Source organism: Phocoena sinus, chromosome 8 (assembly GCF_008692025.1).
Source record: "Phocoena sinus isolate mPhoSin1 chromosome 8, mPhoSin1.pri, whole genome shotgun sequence".
NCBI classification, from domain to species: Eukaryota; Metazoa; Chordata; class Mammalia; order Artiodactyla; family Phocoenidae; genus Phocoena; species Phocoena sinus.
The window spans coordinates 95,447,389-95,464,573 of record NC_045770.1 but is presented as its reverse complement, the minus strand read 5'-3'; the positions used below and the strand labels follow the sequence as shown (position 1 = coordinate 95,464,573).

Sequence of the window (17,185 nt, the reverse complement as noted above, 5' to 3'; positions counted from 1 at the left end):
GGGACAGCAAGATCCATCATCCACGTGTCCAGGAGTGATGGCAGAAAAGCTCTGGGCCAGGCTGGGCCAGCGTATGGCTCCCCCTGCTGGTTTCCTTCCATGTTCGTGGCACCCTTTTCCGAGGCACAGCCCGGGAGACACTCACCAGCCACGAGAAGAAGCCAGCTGATTTGTCCTGGGTGGAGATCTGCCCCTCATAGGGGCCGAAGATGTGGCCCTTGGGGATGACCTCATTTATGCAACGCACGTCATTCTCCCCACTGGCTTCCTTGACCACCTCCATGCCCTGGGGGATGGTGAGGGCCGCCCGGTCTGGGATGCCCACAGGCACCGGCGTGTCGGACACAAACACCGGGGGACCATGGTTCGGGCACTCATCCACAAAGTACTCCTGGCAGGACTCGCAGACTGGAGGGATGGAAAGAGGAAAGAGAGCCTCAGTTGGGAGGTAGGACCCCCATGGAGGTGGCTGAGGGGCTGATGGGAGGCCCACCCTGAGGACAGCGTAAGCCAGTGGAAAGTACACAGCATGGGACTCGGGAGTCCCAGCCCTGGCTCCACCCCAGCCAGTCACAGGTCCCTGAGTCTTCAGTAGTGATAACTCACTCCCCTCCCTGGGGACTCAAAGGACACACCCACCAACACCAAGGAAGCCAGTTTGAAAAAACAGAAGAAAGATCATGACTGGAGTCAAATAGGTCTGGGTTTGAATTGCAGCTGTGCATCTGTGAGCTGTGGGACCTGACGCAGGTGGTACCTAACCCTCACCAAGTCTCAGTGTCCTCCCCTGGAAAATGGGACCAAATAATGGACACCTCAGTGGCTAATGGTGAGGATTAACTGAGGCCTGGACCTGTGTCTGGTACATAATAGGTGAGTGTCCATCTTCAGTATTCTCACTGCCAATTCCCTAAGCAGAGATGGGATGGAGGGTGGGGTGGGGGGTGAAGGGCACGCAGAGTGGCCAAGAGTAGCCCCAAGCTCCACTTACACCAGAAGTCCACTTGCTGGAAGCTTTTGGGCATGATGAGGTCACGCTTCCCCTTCAGTTTCCTGGGCTCCACTTCCATGGCGGAGGGGTCTGGTCTCCTAGAGCTGGCCAGGACAGGGGCCAGTAGAGAAAGCACAAAGCGATCAGAGTGAGAGGCTGGTGGGCAGGGAAACCGAGGACGTGACCGGATGTGAGGCAGGTGGAGGAACCCCAGCCCACCTGCTTGTTCAGTGCAGTGGGTAGTGGAAAGGTAGGAGTCCTGAGACCTGGGTTCAGGCTTTCTTGGGCCACTACTTGGGTTTTTCTAGAGCCTGTGCTCACCCCTGGTCCTAGGAGTTGCCCAGAGCAGAGTATGGAAGATGAGTAAAGCATGGGATGTCTTCCCAGGGTCTCCCATCAACCCAGCCCAGCAATGCTCCCCCCCTTCTCCCTCGCCTGTCCCCACATTGGGGCCTCACCAGGGTTGGCCATACTCCTGGTCGCGGAGCGGTGAGCAGACCTCTGTCTTCACCACCGTCACCATCTCCCCCACGGCTGCCTTGGTCTGCGCCAAGCACTCCTTCATGTTCTCAGTCATTCTGTCCTGGGGACGCGAAGGCGGGACCACCACAGGAAGAGGATCAAAGAGACAGGGGAAGAGGGGTGAGTGGCAGAGAGGGCAAGCGGGGGTCTCCTGGAGTCTGGTTACCCTCCCTGCCATCCCCAGAGGAAGCGCTTGAGAACACAGACAACAAAAACAGCTGTAGCCCGGCCAAGAGGAAATGCCATTTCTATCCCGGGCTGGTCCTGGGGACGACTGGAGCCACCAGCCCCATGGGGTCAGGGGCCGGGAGTAGCTCAGGCCAGGAGGCAGGGCTGAGAAGCACAGCCTGTATCCCAAGACCAAAGGGCAAAGGGTACGAGGGACCCACAGGAGCCTCTGCACAAAACCCTGCAATGGGGAGCAGGGGAGGGATCGACTCAAGTCCAGCTGGGGCCAAAGGGGGCAGGCAGATGAAATGGGCCCCCGAGCGCCTGGCTGCACAGGCCCTCACCCAGGGGCTGCCAGGGAATGCAGCCAGGCTCGCTTCGCCAGCTCAGAGCAGGTACAGGCGGGGCCTGGGGGTCCCCGTGTGGGCCGGCCCTGACTCCAAGCCCCACCCAGCTCTCTCTAGGGGAGTCTCCCTAGCCCGCAGCTTACCGCCCTCCTCCACCACCGCGCTGGGCTTCAGCCCCTCCCTTGGCACCCCAGGGTCCTCATGCCAAGCCCGGGGACACTCTTCTGGCCAGAACAGCGCTCAGCTCGGGCTGGGAGCACGCTCGGCCCCCGGACTGGGCGAGCAGCGTGTGTGACTCACTACCCGGGGCCCCGCTGGCCACACCCCTGCTCCTCGGCTAATCAGCCCCCTGCTCCCCACCGGGGCCCCAAAGCCGCCGGCAGCGGGAGGGGTGTGGGGAAACGTGACGGCCTGCCCCCTTCTCCGAGTCGGCGGGGACTGGGGGCGCGCGGAGGGGGGCGGGGGAGGCCCGGGCCGGGCCGAGAAGCCCCGCCCCAGCCCCCCACCGCCCCCCCTGGGACCCCCAGTTCCTGAAGCCCGCGGGTCATCCCGGCTGCGTGTCCGGCTGGGAAAGTGTGAGATCCCGAGATCCGGCCGGCACTGCGCACGAGCCGGGAGCAGGGGCGGCGCGGGGGGCCGGGGAGGGCGCGGGCTCGCTCTCTCCCTCTCACCAACCTTCCCGGCGGGGCGCTCCCTGCCCGGCCCGGCCCTGCCCAGCGCCCGCCCCCCGCCCGCCAGGCCCGGCATTCCTTGCGGGGGCATGTGGCTTCTTGCCGGCCCCGGGGGCACGCAGTTGGCTGGCGGCCGGGAGGGGGGCGCGCGGGGAGCGAGAGGAAGCGGGCGCCCGGGAGGGGCGGCGGGAGGGGGCCCCGCCTGGGAGGAATTCCAGCCCCTCCCGCGGGCCTCGGCCCCCACGCGGGCCGGGGGGCGCCTCGCGGGCGTCTGGTGAGGATGATAGCGCCGGGGAGGCTGGGCCCCGCGGCCCACCGCGCGCCCTCCCAGCCTCCGCAGCCCACTCGGCACGGCGGCAGCGCGGCCTGCGGCGCGGCCAGAGCGCCAGCGACACCCAAGTCGCCGGCCACGCACCGCAAGCCCGCCCCTTCCCCACCTGCGCGGCCCAGGGTGGGGACCGGCGTCTGCGAGGGGCCCCAAAGTTGGTATTTGGCTGACCTCATAGCCCACGAAGTGGCCCCCAAGCCACCCGTGAGGTGGGCAGGGGTTGGGAGTCAGCGAGGCAGGAACCTAGAGCTGGAAGACGTCCAGTGACTCGCCCAAGGTCACGCAGCCCATTCCTGGCGAAGTCTGCACTGGAGCCTAGGGCCTCCTCTGAGTAAATGGGAAACAGCAGGACCCCGAAATGTAAGCGCTTTGTTTCGGGACTGGTTCACTTTCACGCCACACCCTCAGTCCAGTCTTTTTCTAGAAGTATCACCCGAATCACCCTGGGGTGGGTTCAGGACTCAGCCCATAGGTGCAGCTGCCAGGTGGGGGCAGGACCCAGTGGATTTATAAACGGTCACAACACCCCCGCCCTAAGGAGCACTTCTCAACTGCATGGACAACATTTACACGCAACACATCCTGAGGCAGCTGGTCTAGAGTTTAGGAGCCTGGGCTCCTAGAGCCCACTGCTTGTGTTCAAATGCCAGCTATTGGCTCTGTGACCCTGGGCAGGTGTTAAGGACTGAATGTTTGTATGTGCCCCCTCAGGAAAAAAAAAAAAAAAAAAAAAAAAAAAAAAATCCATAATCCCTATGTTGGATGCCCTAACCCGCAGTGTGCCTGTATTTGGAGACAGGGCCTGCGAGGGGGTGATAAAGGTTAAATGAGGTCACAAGGATGGGGCCCTAATCTAATAAGGCTGGTGCCCTTAAAGAACGGGAAGAGACACCAGAGCGCCCCCTCTCTCTCCACCAGGTGAGGACAGTAGGAAGGCAACAGTCTGCAAGCCAGGAAGAGAGCCTTCACCAGGAACCAAATTAGCCAGCACCTTGATCTTGGACTTCCCAGCCTCCTGAACTGTAAGAAATAAGTGTCTGGTGTGTGAGCCACCCAGTTTATGGCATTTTGTTATGACAGCCCGAGCTGACCTGGGCAGCAGGCTAACTTCTCTGTGCTTCCATTTCTTCATCGGGAAAATGTGTCAAGTATTAGATTCTATCACAGACGTTGCTGTATTAAACAGACAGAGACGTGTTTGGAGGGAGCTAGGGAGCTAGGCACCGTCTCTATACATCCACTGAATAAAGCTCATCAGGAAGATGGGTATGTGTGACATCATTAAGGAGTGGCTTTGAATTCTCTCCTTTGGATTGGATTTATTTTAAGTCAGTCATTTGCAGACTCTGCCACTATCATAGGAACTGACTGCTTGGGACCATTTTGCATTGAGCTCTCCTGTTCTAGCCCCTCTGCCCTCCCCCGGCTTCACCTGTATGCCATGCTCCACCCTGCCAGGGGTCCTGTGAACTTGCTGTGTATTCCACCTGGAAAACTCCTACCTATTCTTCAGCCCTCACTGTCCCCCCCCATCCATAATACCCTCTCTAGCCCCATGTCCCTTTCCTCATGGCACTTGTCACTCTTAGAGCAGTCTTCTGTCAGTATGATTATTTGATGAATATCTGTTTCCCATAATAGATTAGAAGCTCCCCAAGGGCAGAGGGCAGGCCTTTTTGCTCACCACTGAATGGCCAGCACTTGTAACAGTGAGTGCCTGACGTCAGGGCAGAACAAGTGAAAGACAAGCCATATGCTAGGGCATAAACTTTAAGGAGGCACCCATTCTCAGGGTCATGCGCTTGCAGGACTCGCACCTGAGACTGAGTGCCTCCTTCAGTTTTGCACCCCTAGGCGCCTTGCTTGCCTTACCCGGGCCTCAGCCTTGCCTATCATATAGCATATTCTCAATAAATGTTTGCCAAGTTAATTCATGACCCAATGACCCCGTCATAACTCACTGTCTCCCACCAATATGTTCTTCTGGCCCCTTTGAGTATCTCAACTCTGTAAGAGACCTCAGAGGGGGAGATAGGGTGGGTGGGTTATTGTTTTGAACCCTCTTCATGGGGTACTTTCTCGTGACCTCTGCCAGGCAAGGTGGGGGAGGCTGGCATCGAGAGGCAGTGAGGGACAGTGAGAGTGTGATGGGATTAGACTCCTGAGGCCTGGAGCCTGAATTTGATAATAAGTGTAAAGTATAAGCTGTGCAAACAACCATGGGCATATGACTTCAACTCTCTAGGCCTTAGTGTCTTCCTTGGTAAAATGGAAATAATCAAAATTGCCCCAGAGAAATCACTGAGACAAAGGCTGGGTCAAGGTCTTGGAAAGAGCCAAGTGCTAAGGGTTTGTAAGGGATATTAATCCCTTACTGGCTCTAAACTGGCTGCCAGAGGCAAGGGGGTGAGCAGGAAGAGAAAGGAGAGGGGGGTTGGAGGGAAGAGAGACTGGCGGGGAAGGAAAGGAGGGAGAAGTAGGCAATAGTAAGGGAATAAAGGCTGGAGGGGAAGAGGGAGAGGAGAGGAAATCGGAGAAAAAATGTGGAAAGGGAGAGGGAGACTCAGAGAGACAGAGGGAAGAGGCACACAGACATTTTTCTAAGTCTTAAATGGTCCTGGGGGAAACATCCCCTTATAAAAAAAAGCATTCATTTGAATCTCAAAGTAGAGATGTCTGTGGGCCACTTACTTTCATGTCTTATTTTTCATTTACATCCCACCTTCATCCCATTAAAAAAATTGTGACGATTTATAACATAAACTCATACTCAGCAGGACAGTTGAACAACCAGAGACCTCATGGAGAGGAGTGATGCCAATTATACACAGAATCAGTGGTAAGATGTTTAGTGATCTACCTTTCCATTCAGTTCTGAGCCTCCTGGCAGCTAAGGCAAAAAGGGAAACACGATGGGTTACAAAGTACTCATTATTTGATACCTATTTATTGACTGGCTGCACAATTAAGTTCTTTTCATTCTTGGAGGGGTCCAGCTGCCTGGAGAACCAGAATCAACTCTCACTTACATAACTGGTGTGTATTACAACTCCTTTCTGTGTCTGTAGTGAAGGCCATGGGGGCAGGGAGGGAGAAGATGGGATGTGGCAGGACTGAATGAACTTCCATTTGGGAAGAGAGGGAGAACACGGGCTTGTGTCCTTCATTAGGTCCAGCTCAGCGGGCACGGTAAAGCCCCAGCCAGGTGAAGTTCCAGCAACTGTTTCCGCAGACTGCTCTGGCCCTGCTTGCCCAGAGAGGGGCTTAGGGGAGGGCGGGGTGGGGTGGGGTGGGGTCAGCAGGCCTCGTAGAGGACTCCAAGCTGCTGGCAATGCTCCCTCTCAGCTGGCTCCTCTGAGTCTGCACCCGCAGAGATTAGGCATGTTGCAAACCCAGCAATGAGATGCAGACCCAAGAGGAGGGGGCAGAACGCGGCTCAGGAGCCTGCAGCTCTGTTTTCACTCTTGGCAGGTTGCCAGGGTCCTGGAATGCCCGGCAACCAGTGTGGCCAGAGGACCAGGGGCCTGTACCCACGTGGGTACCCTAGAGGCTAGCACCAGGAGAACCTGGCAGGCCTGCTCTTGTACCCCCGCAGCATTCGGTGTTGTCTCCCCGATGACAAAGGGACACGCAGTGAGGGGGCTGGCCCGAGTTACACAGTGACCTGGGCTGGGTATCCCAAGCCTTGGCTCTCAGTCCCGACTGTGCCATAAACTTTTATTTATTTATTTATTCATGGCTGCGTTGGGTCTTCGTTGCTGCGTGCAGGCTTTTCTCTAGTTGCAGCGAGCGGGGGCTACTCTTCCTTGCGGTGTGCGGGCTTCTCATGGCGGTGGCCTCTCCCCCGTTGCGGATCACGGGCTCTAGGCGCACGGGCTTCAGCAGCTGTGGCTCCCGGGCTCTAGAGCGCAGGCTCAGTAGTTGTGGTGCACGGGCTTGGTTGTTCGGCCGCATGTGGGATCTTCCCGGACCAGGGCTCGAACACGTGTGCCCTGCATCGGCAGGCAGATTCTTAACCACTGCGCCACCAGGGAAGGCCCTGTGCCATAAACTTTTTAGGTGATCCTGAGCAAGTTCCTGCCTGGCCCTGAGCCTCAGTTTCCCCTTCCTGAAAAATGAAAGTTCCAACATGTTTCTTAACAGTAAACCATGGGGATAATTGGGGGAAAGCATGGAATTATTACAGGATTTATATGTCCAGCAAGCTCTGCCTATGGAAAGAACAGATTATATGCCTTGAACTTATGCATAAGACAGATTTGCAAATGTACGCAGACACTTTTGCGATGAACTAAAGGTAAATTTATTTAACAGTGTTATTGATTCATAGAAGCCCTATGGCACCATGTGTTTTGTTAACCAACTAATACCAGCACAGCCACTCAACAAGCTGTGTAACCTTGAGAAAATTCACTACCTGCTCCACCTCGGTTTTCTCATCTGTCCAATGGGACAGATATCAGATCCTACCTCATAGGGCTGCTTTACAGAGCACAGTGCCTGGCATATAATAGGTACTCTACAGATATTAGTTCTTCTTATCGTCCCTTTTATTTATTATTTTAAACATGTAGCACACATCAGGTGAGCCTGTTGGTGAAATTTTTTGACATTAAAAGAGGGCCTTGGGCTTCCCTGGTGGCGCAGTGGTTAAGAATCCGCCTGCCAATGCAGGAGACACGGGTTCGAGCCCTGGTCCGGGAAGATCCCACATGCCACGGAGCAACTAAGCCCGTGCGCCACAACTACTGAGCCTGCGCTCTAGAGCCCTCCAGCCACAACTACTGAGCCCACATGCCACAACTACTGAAGCCCGCGCACCTAGAGCCTGTGGTCCACAACAAGAGAAGCTACCGCAGTGAGAAGCCTGCGCACCGCAACGAAGAGTAACCCCCGCTCGCCACAACTAGCGAAAGCCTGTGCGCAGCAACGAAGACCCAACACAGCCCCAAAAAAATAAATAAATTTATATTAAAAAAAATAATAAAAGAGGGCCTTCACGAGTAGTCAATACCCTTAATAGAGAAACACTTTTAATAAATCTATACTATAAAGATGCTTATCCCAGTGGAAAAATAAAATGGAAAAGAACGTGAAAAAGCAATCTGCAAAAGAAAAGAGACAAATGGCCAATCTGCTTTATGGAAAATCACAAAACTCTAATACTCAAATAAATATAAGTTAAAACAAATAAATATAATTTCTCCTCTATTAAACTGGCAAAGATTAAAAATCTTGATACTAGTCAGAGTTGGCAAGTGTGTGGGGGAAATACCCTACTAGTTAGAATAGAAATCGGTGTAATCTTTCTGCAGGGCAATTTGGCAATGTGTATGAAAAGCCTTGAAATGAGCAAAACCTTTGTAGGAGCAGTCCCAAACCTAGGAATTTATCCTAAGGACATAATTAAGTTGTGTGCAAAGATTTACCCACAAGGCTTTCCTCTGCAACACTATTTTTAGTAGCAAAAAACAGGAAACAACTTAAACCTCGAAAACAGGGGAGAAGTTAATATGTAACACACAATGAAATATTACACAGCAATTAACAGTGCTTTAGAAGAATATTTATTGACACGGAAACAGGCTCAACATACTGTTAAAAAAAAACTGAAAGTCATGAAGTGAAAGAAGCCAATCTGAAAAGGCTACATCCTGTGTGATTCCAACTCTATGACATTCTGGAAAAGGCAAAACGATGGAGAGAGTAAAAAGATCGGTCATTGCCAGGGGTAAGAGGATGGGAAGGGTGAACAGGCAGAGCACAGAGGATTTTTAGGGCAGTGAAACTACTCTGTATGATACTATAATGGTGGATACATGTCCTTATACATTTTTCCAAACCCTCAGAACGGAAAACACCAGTGAGCCTTAATGTAAGCTGTGGCCTTGGGACGATAATGATGTCAGTGTGGGTTCAGCATTTGGAACAAATGTACCTGCCTCTGGTTTTAACTGTATAACCAACAGCTGAATGCCTGCTGGGGTGGCCACCGGACTGGCCACATAGCTGAGGACTGATGGGTCCAAGCACACCTCCGGCTCTTGGAGTCTGGGCTAGTCCTCAGACTAATGCTGCTGTCCATAGTGGGGGAGGTTCTGGAGGTGGGGGCCAGGGAGCATAGGGAAACCCTCTAGTTTCTGCTCGATTTTCCTGTGAGCATCGGTGGTCCAGCTGGCTGAGGCCTGCAGAACACATTCTCCCAAGGTGGTTCCTCCTGCAGAACCTTTTAGAGGTAATATGGTTACTCCATGATGGTAAGACTTTGATAAGGAGTTGGAAGAAACAGTGTAAAGGTTCGTGAGTCAAATGGAGAAGCTGGTGAAGGATGGCACCTTTTTTTATGAGTTTGCTTCTTACAGCGGATACTGCTAGTGGCTTACCTGGATCCCATTCCCCCTTTCCTCCCACTAATGGAATTGGACTTTGTTCAGATGCTACACCTTCCTCACTGGACCTACTGCCCTACCCTCGGGGGTGGGGGGGTGGTGAAGCACGCAGCTTTTCTTGCAAATGGCTGCCATGTCCTGCGGAAGACCCCGGCAGGAATCACCCTTAGGATGACCTAGCACGGCAGAGCAGCGGAAAGGTGTGGTATAGTAATAAGTATATCTGGTCTTGTCCCCAGCTCCTGGAACAGAGCTCCTAAAACCCTTGGCATTTCCCAATAGGAGTGTCTTTTGTTATTCACAAGGAGCCCCTTGCTGTCACACCTGAGTTGATGCTAATGAAGTGACTTAGGATGGGGTCCCTTGATAGCCTTAAGATGGGGCTGATCACCAGAAAGACCAAGAGATTAGAGTTAGAACTTTCAGTCCCATCCACTGACTTGGGGGTGGGGGGTAAAGACTGAACTCTATAAAAATTCTTAAGATTCAGAGAGCTTCGTGGTTGGTGAACACGTCCAGGTGCTGGGAGAGTAGCGTGCCTGGAAAGGGCATGGAAGCTCCACGCCCCTCTCCCCATACCTTGCTCTATGCATCTCTTCCATCTGGCTGTTCCTGAGTTGTATCCTTTATAATAAACCAAAAATAGTAAGTAAAGCACTTTCCTGAGTTCTGTGAATTGTTCTAGGGAGTTATAGAACCTGGGGAGGGGGACGTGGAAACCCCTGATTTATGTTGGTCAGAAGTATGGTTGGCCCAGGACTTGCAAGTGGTGTTTGAAGTGGGAACAATCTTGAGGGAGTGGGCCGGCAGCCTGTGGGATCTGTGCTCATTCTGGATAGTTAGTTTCAGTTGGTGTTGAAGTATCAGAGCATGGTTTGTTCGGTATTGGAAAACATACCAGAGATGGGGACTTTAAATGGCATGGTTAAGGCATTAAATTAACGGGTCCTGATATCTGCCCTACTTCTGCACTTCCTGTTACTTCTTTTTACTCAAGCCTGACTAGGACAGTGTCTCTGTCACATGCAGCCACAGCCATCCTCACTGGTACCCTACCCTGCCAAAGGTGCAGGCTCCACCTACCCGCATGTCCACTGGGGCTGGGATCGGAACTCTGGCTGTGCCTCTGTAAAGCATCCTCCCCGACGGTGCCTTGGACTACAAAGGGGCAAAGGGAGGGGCTGCAGCATTACACCCCCAGCCACCCCTCTCCCCTAAGCCCAAGATCTGACCTGCAGCTATAACCTGAGCTCTCTCTCTCATGCACTGCTGGTGGGAGTGTAAAACTGGTACCTCTAGGGAGAGCAGTTTGGCACTGGGAAACTTTCAGAAATGCACATACTCTTTGATCCTGCAATTCCACTTCTAGGAGTTTCTCCGAGACACATGTGTAAGGGTATTCATTGCAGCACTGTCTGGAAGCGCAAGGAACAACCAGCGTGTCCATCTGGAGGCTGGTTAAATAACTGATAGCATAACCATACAACAGGCAGCTGTTTCAAAGAAGGAACTGACGGAACAAACTCCATCCCCTGCTTCCACTCTGCCCCTACTGTCCGTTCTCCACCCCACAGCCAGGGTGAACCCATTACAACCTAGGTCAGATCAGATGGCCCCCAGCTCAAAACCCTCCTCAGAGCCCCACCTCACGCGGAGCAAAGAGCAAAGCTCTTCAGCGGCGTGCCAGCCGGACCCAGTCTGCCCTCACGCCCTCTGGAACTCATCTCCTCCCACTCCCCTTTCACGCCCACCACAGCCTGCAACAAGACACGCTTCGTCTTGAGCCTTTGCACTGGCTGTTCCCTCTGCCTGGAATGCTCTTCCCCCAGGGACCCACAGGGCTCACTCCTTCACGCCCTTCAGCCCTTTGCTGAATATCACATTCTCTGGCCACCTATATAAAATTGCAGCCCCCTTACGCTTTCTACCCCTCCTTCCTTGCTTCATTTTCCTCCAGAGCACTACGCACTGTCAAATATATGCAGTACTTATTTATATTCCTGGCTGGCTGTCTCCCCGACAAGAATGTAAAGTCCAGGAAGGCAGAGATATTTATCTGTTTTGTTCATTGCTGTATCCTCTGCCACTAGAAGAATGCCTGGTGCAAAGTGAAGCACACAATACACACATGTTGAACGGATTACATAATTCGTGGGGAAAACAAAATCTTGGTAAAGAAGACTCTGTATGATTTGAGAGGCAGCAGAAAATGGCGGTTTGAGACCAGGCCGACTACGTTCAACCCCCAACTGCGCCAACCACCGTGTGGTGTCGAGGGGGTTCCTTAACCTCTCTGTACCTGGAGGTATTAATAGCACCTACGTGGTAAGGCTGTTATGAGGATTAAATGAGTTACTATTTGTTATCTACCTAGAATGGTGTCTGACACAAACTGAGTAGGCTATATAAATGCGTGTTACATAAAATAAACATACCCCGTTTTAATAAAATTAGAAGGACGTACACATTCATATGTGCTTATGTGCGCACAGAATAGCTCTAGGCTATGGCAGCTGCTGTCCCTGGGATTGCCAGCTGAGGGAGGAAAGTTCTCACTGAATTTTACACCAGATCCATGCATTTCTAATTTAAAAAACAGATTAGTAATGCCTAGGAGTTGTCAATTGTTGAGGCTGGGTGATAGGTACCTGGAACCTTATTATACTCTTCTATCGTTTTTGTAGAGTAAAAAAGTTTTTAGAGTACATATCAGTATGAATAGTCTAAAAAAGAAGTCCCAGGCTACCCTGCCACCTCCCCTCCCAGCATGCCAGCGAGTGGAACAGAAGGGAAGACTGCATCTGCTGATGGAGGGAGGGCGGGCAGGGGTGGGCGTCGGGGCTCCTTCCAGCCACCTGCTGTCCCCACGGAGGGGGACCCTGAAGTCCAAACAAATTCCCTGAGTCCCACCTGGCTCCAGGATTCCAAGCACCAAGTCATCCACTCAAGGCTGGGGGAGAAGGGCTGTGCTGGGAGCGCTGGGTCCGGCTGCAAGTGGCGTAGGGTCTCTGGGCTGAGCTACCAGGGGCTCAGGGAGGCCACGCTTGCAGACGCCAAAGCGGCAGGAAGGGAAGGTCTTGATGGAAAACGGCCTGGATGTGTACATTCATTGAAGGACAATCAGAGATGGCCTGCATTGATTGCTTGCAGGCAGTCTGGTCTGTTGGCAGACCAGACTTGTCCTCTGGTGTCCCCCGCTCCTTACCCCTGTGATGCTAAGGCAGAGGGCACACAGTCTTTAAGCAATCTGCCCCCAAGTCACACCTGCAGGGGTGTGACTTTAAGCAATCTGCCTCTTAAGGGGCAGGGCTGGGGAAGGTGTGCTCTCGCATCTTACTGCCTCCTACAGGCTGTTAGAGCTGAAGGACGCACCCAGGCCCCTCCTTTCTAGACGAGGAAACAGGAGGCCCAGAGGCAGTGACTTGCACAAGGCCTCCCAGAGGAAGACTCGGGGAGATACAAACCCACCGCCCTCCAGCCTGTGCTCGCAGCCCCTCTCCCGCCCTGCTCTCCCTGCCCCTCTCCACAGCGCTCTTAGCGTCCTCGCCTCTACAGTCCTTCCGACCCACCCACCCACGGAGCTGGAGCCTCTATTTAGCCAGGTGGGACCTGGTGAAACACCACGCCGTGTTTTGGCCACAAGGAAAGGGGTCCTACTGTCCGTACCACGACTCCCGGAGGGAAAGGCCCGTGCAGGGAGGGGCTGCAGGGCCCTCGGGGGCCCCGTGGACCTGGTGCCAGCCTTCACCTCTCCTGCAGTCTCCTTCAGCTCCCTCCCCTCCTTGTTCCATCCGGCCCTGCCGTTTCACTGGCTGTTTTTTCGCCCAGTCCTGCCCAGAATCTCAGAATGAAAAGAAAGTTCAAAAGTCACCTAAATCTTTGCTTCTCCTGGCGTGGTCCACAGACCAGCAATAGGGCCATCACACGGCACTTGTTAGAAATGCAGAGTCCCGAGCTCCACCCCAGACCCCCTGAATCAGAGTGCGCCTTAAAACAGGAGATTCCCCCAGTGATTTGTATGCAGAGTTGAGTTTGAGAAGCGCTAGTCTAAACTGCAAGAGGCTGGAAGCCGCAGTGTCTATCATCACTGAGCGCGCTTGAACACCTCCAACAGGGAACCAGGCGGCCAGGCCACCATCCCATCTTTGGACAAGTAAGGTGTGTGTGTGTGTGTGTGTGTGTGTGTGTGTGTGAGTGTGTGTGTGAGAGAGAGAGAGAGAGAGAGATGGAAGGGGTGGTCCGCCATGGGTCCTGAGCGTCCCCTGCTGAGTTCATCAGACTGTATGCCCTCACCATTCTCTGACCTCTGACTGTGAGCCATTTCCGTAGCTAGTCACATAGGTAACTAAGTAGGTCACGGTGACCACAGCACGAATACTACCATACAACTGCTCGCTCCCCGGGGAAGGGGAACCAGCTTCTTTACCGCTTGCTACAAAAGGTGCCGAGCCCTCTGCCCTGAGCTCTTCCAGTGCAGTGTAAGAGCTCTGGGTCCATCGTGTCACCATCTGGGTCCATCGTGTCACCCGATGGGACTTGGAGGCACAGTAACCGGTGCTACCGTGTGCATGGCCCTGCTGTCTCCCTCCCGTGCTGGGGGTAAGAAACTGTCCTGCTGATCCATGGAGTCTTGGCCACATGTAGCATCCACGCCAAGAGATTGGGGTTCTTTCCTAACTATGTGTGTGTGTGTGTAGGTGTGTCTGTGTGTGTGTGTGTACCATGAGTGGCCGTTTATGAAGAATTAATTATCTTCCCACGTACTCATGGAAAGGCTCACACATGTGGGTTTATACTAGGACCTCGATTTGAGGGGATTCAAAGGGAACTAGGACCTCGATTTGAGGGGATTCAAAGGGAACCTGGCCCTTCTTGAGCACCTGCTTTGTGCCAGGTCTTGGCCAGGTGCTCCACTTTTTTATTATCTCACTTAATCCTCTTCGCAAACCTGCAGGGTGGAGTCTATCCCCGTTTTATATTTGAGGAAACTGAAGCTCTACCAGCGGCTCAATCCTGAAACAGTAACAAGCATAAATTATCTGGGCACAGGCAATAAAGAAGTAAACAAAGAGTGAGATGATTTCAGAGGATACCTGTGAATGCGAGGCGCTGTGATCACTAATTATTATAATGACTGTGTGTCAAGCTGGACCGAACAAACAGTGTCCTGGGGCTTCTCCGGCTGGGCTGACAAGCTCCGCCCGGAGAAGACACTGCGGAACCGTGACACTCTGTAGCGGGGTGCTGGGGCGGGGGTGGGGTGGGGTGGGCGTGAACCTGGCAAGGACCAAGGACAAGACCTTCATCCTGGTCCTGGAGGAAAAAGGGGCGCAGATGTGGCTGATGCCAGGCTCTGTGGCCGGTGTTCTACACATCCGTGGAGGATACTCATTTATCCGCTCTTGACTTTTCCACGCTATGGAGTGCCAAGCACTGTCCTAGGTGCTGGGAACCTGGGCTGAACTAGGTCCCTGACCTCGTGAGGCTTGCAGCCTGGGGAGAATGTCTGTAGGTTTCCCCACTAGCATCCATTACCCGTTCTGGCACCAAGCCCCCTGGTGTCCTCGGGGAGACCCCTTTTCAAAATGCTTCACTCTGATTGGTTGGCCCAAAGGCCAACCCACCAGGGCTTATATCTGCCCATCATAGTGAATGGTGTAGGGAAGGGTAAAGGGCCCAGTTAATCAAGAGCTGCAGTTTGGGGGTTTTGGAGGAATCTGCTGGGAAGAGGAACTCTGAAAAAATAGAATGTAAGTACGGATCTGCTGGCCGCCAGCCACGGTGCCACCACACACTGCAGCCTGCCTGTGAGTGGAGCCAGTACAGAATAAAGCAGACAGGCCGAGTCCTGATGACACTCTGTGAGCCCTGGATCCAACTGTGCCTGAAGCCGTAGATGCTCCTGGACTTCTCACTTTGCGGAGCCTGTAAACTCCACTTTTGCCTAATCCTGTTAGAGCTGAAATTCTGTCTGGTTGCCTTTAGTCCTTTCAACAATCTACTGAGTACAGTTTTACTTTACTTGTCTTTCAGACAGCAAATGGAGGCTCAGAGACGTTAAGTGGCTTGGATAAGGACGCACCGTAACTGTCTGGAGACTCTCCAAGTCAAAGCCCACGCCCTTTCCACCACTCCAAGGTGGCAGCGTAGAGGGTGATAAACCGCAGTCGAGCGGGAGGTAGGGTCTTCCATGTCAGGGAGTGAAGGGACCTCCTAGGAGAGGTGGCCCCTGAGGGATGATTAGAACAGACTTGCTCTAATCAGAGACAGGTCTGTAGAGAGGCAGCAGAGGAAAGGATCCACAGCTTACAAGCTAGTGGCTGGTTTTTTTTTTTTCCAGTTTTTATTTTGGCTTTAGCTGCCAACTTTAAAGAAACATAAGATTTCGTGTAAAAACATGGATGTTCAGCTTTTCTGGAGAACCAGAAGTACTAGCAATGCTAGGTAGGGGGTCTCACGTGGCAACAATTTGCCAGAGTTGGGTGACGGTGGCCAAATGGGCAAAGCACTTACTTTCCAGATCTCCGGCCAGCCCGTGTCATTCAGGGACGTCCCCTGCTGGGCTGGGCTACTGAGTGTGTGGCCTGCATGGCAGAGACCAGAGTGCTGTGTAGACGCTGTCCTCTGAGAACCCAGCCTCAGGTGAGAGGAGGGCGCTGGGGAGGGACCACGGTGCGGCCCCCGCCTCTGTCCGCTCTGGCTGCGCCCAAGTCCCCAGGGCCCAGAAGGGTCCCTGGTAGGGGCTCAATGCACACTTGGTGGAGGGAAGAAGAAAATGAGAGTGTGAGCTGGGAGCTTCCAGGACCACCTCACAGCGATCTTATAAACCAACTCCAAGAGGCACCTTGGTGTAGAAGTCGGGAACAATGTGGGCTCTGGAGTGGGCACAAATTGTGGCTCCACCACATCCAACTGTCATCTGCGGAAGTTATTTTCACCTTCTGGGCCTTCAGTTACCCCTCCATGAAATGGGGATAATAATAATCAGAGGGTTGTCGTGAGCAAAATGGTAAGCAGTCAGTAAGTAACTGACTTCTTCCATGATTCACTGACCTGAGATAAATTCCTTCCCCTCTCTGAGCCTCAGTTTACCCGAGGCGGTTAGATTTGATTTTCGGCTTGAACTTACCAGCTCTGGTATTCCGTGACTATGAAAATTCAGCATTCCTGCAAACTCCCAGAGCTGGGCCACAAAGAAGCACCCTAGCGGGCCACAGGGGTCTCTCTGCTAAACCAGTCCCCCACTGAGGTCAAAACACACCTGAATGTCCATCATGGTATCATGGTATAACCATTTGATTCCAAATTCATTTAGATTTAGCCAGGTTCCAGCCCCAGGACCTGCTGTGGCTCATTTACTCCAAATCACAACCCAAAGGCACAGGGACACAGCTGCAAGAAGCCGGCCCTCGGGGGCCCTTTCAGGGATCCCAGGGTGTCCTGTGCTTGCTTCTGAGCCTGCAAGCAGGGCTCTCGGCACAGGCGTTTCACTGCGGCTGGCGCCCGGTCATCCAGTTGGCAGAGCCGTTTCCATTTCTCTCACACGCCCCCGGATGGGAAATGATTCATGAAAACCAAGAAGGTAAAATTAGCCCAGAGGCTGCCGAGTAATTTATACAGCCAACAGCCCCAGGAGGGAGGGAAGGCCCCCGCTGCCAGCTCAGTGTGGCCTCCTGGGGGCTGGCGGACACCAGCCTGGCCATCAGGAGCCTCTGCCTCTGGGGTCTTCTATTTCTGGACTCAGCCTCCAGGGCTGTTGGCGAGGCTTC

The 17,185-nt window shown here is 53.5% G+C and overlaps 1 protein-coding gene across 2 annotated transcripts in view; it reads right to left on the bottom strand.

Annotated features, from left to right (window-relative positions):
- Window positions 1–17,185, bottom strand: part of PRDM11 (PR/SET domain 11) — an 81,362-nt gene that overhangs the window by 46,459 nt on the left and 17,718 nt on the right. For both annotated transcript variants that reach the window (XM_032641418.1, XM_032641419.1), the window contains exons 2-4: window positions 1,450–1,574; window positions 992–1,095; window positions 146–408 (exon numbers count right to left, since the gene is read on the bottom strand). In XM_032641418.1, coding sequence (XP_032497309.1) covers window positions 146–408; window positions 992–1,095; window positions 1,450–1,568 — 486 coding nt within the window. In that variant the 5' untranslated portion in view covers window positions 1,569–1,574. The remainder of the gene's footprint in view (window positions 1–145; window positions 409–991; window positions 1,096–1,449; window positions 1,575–17,185) is intronic.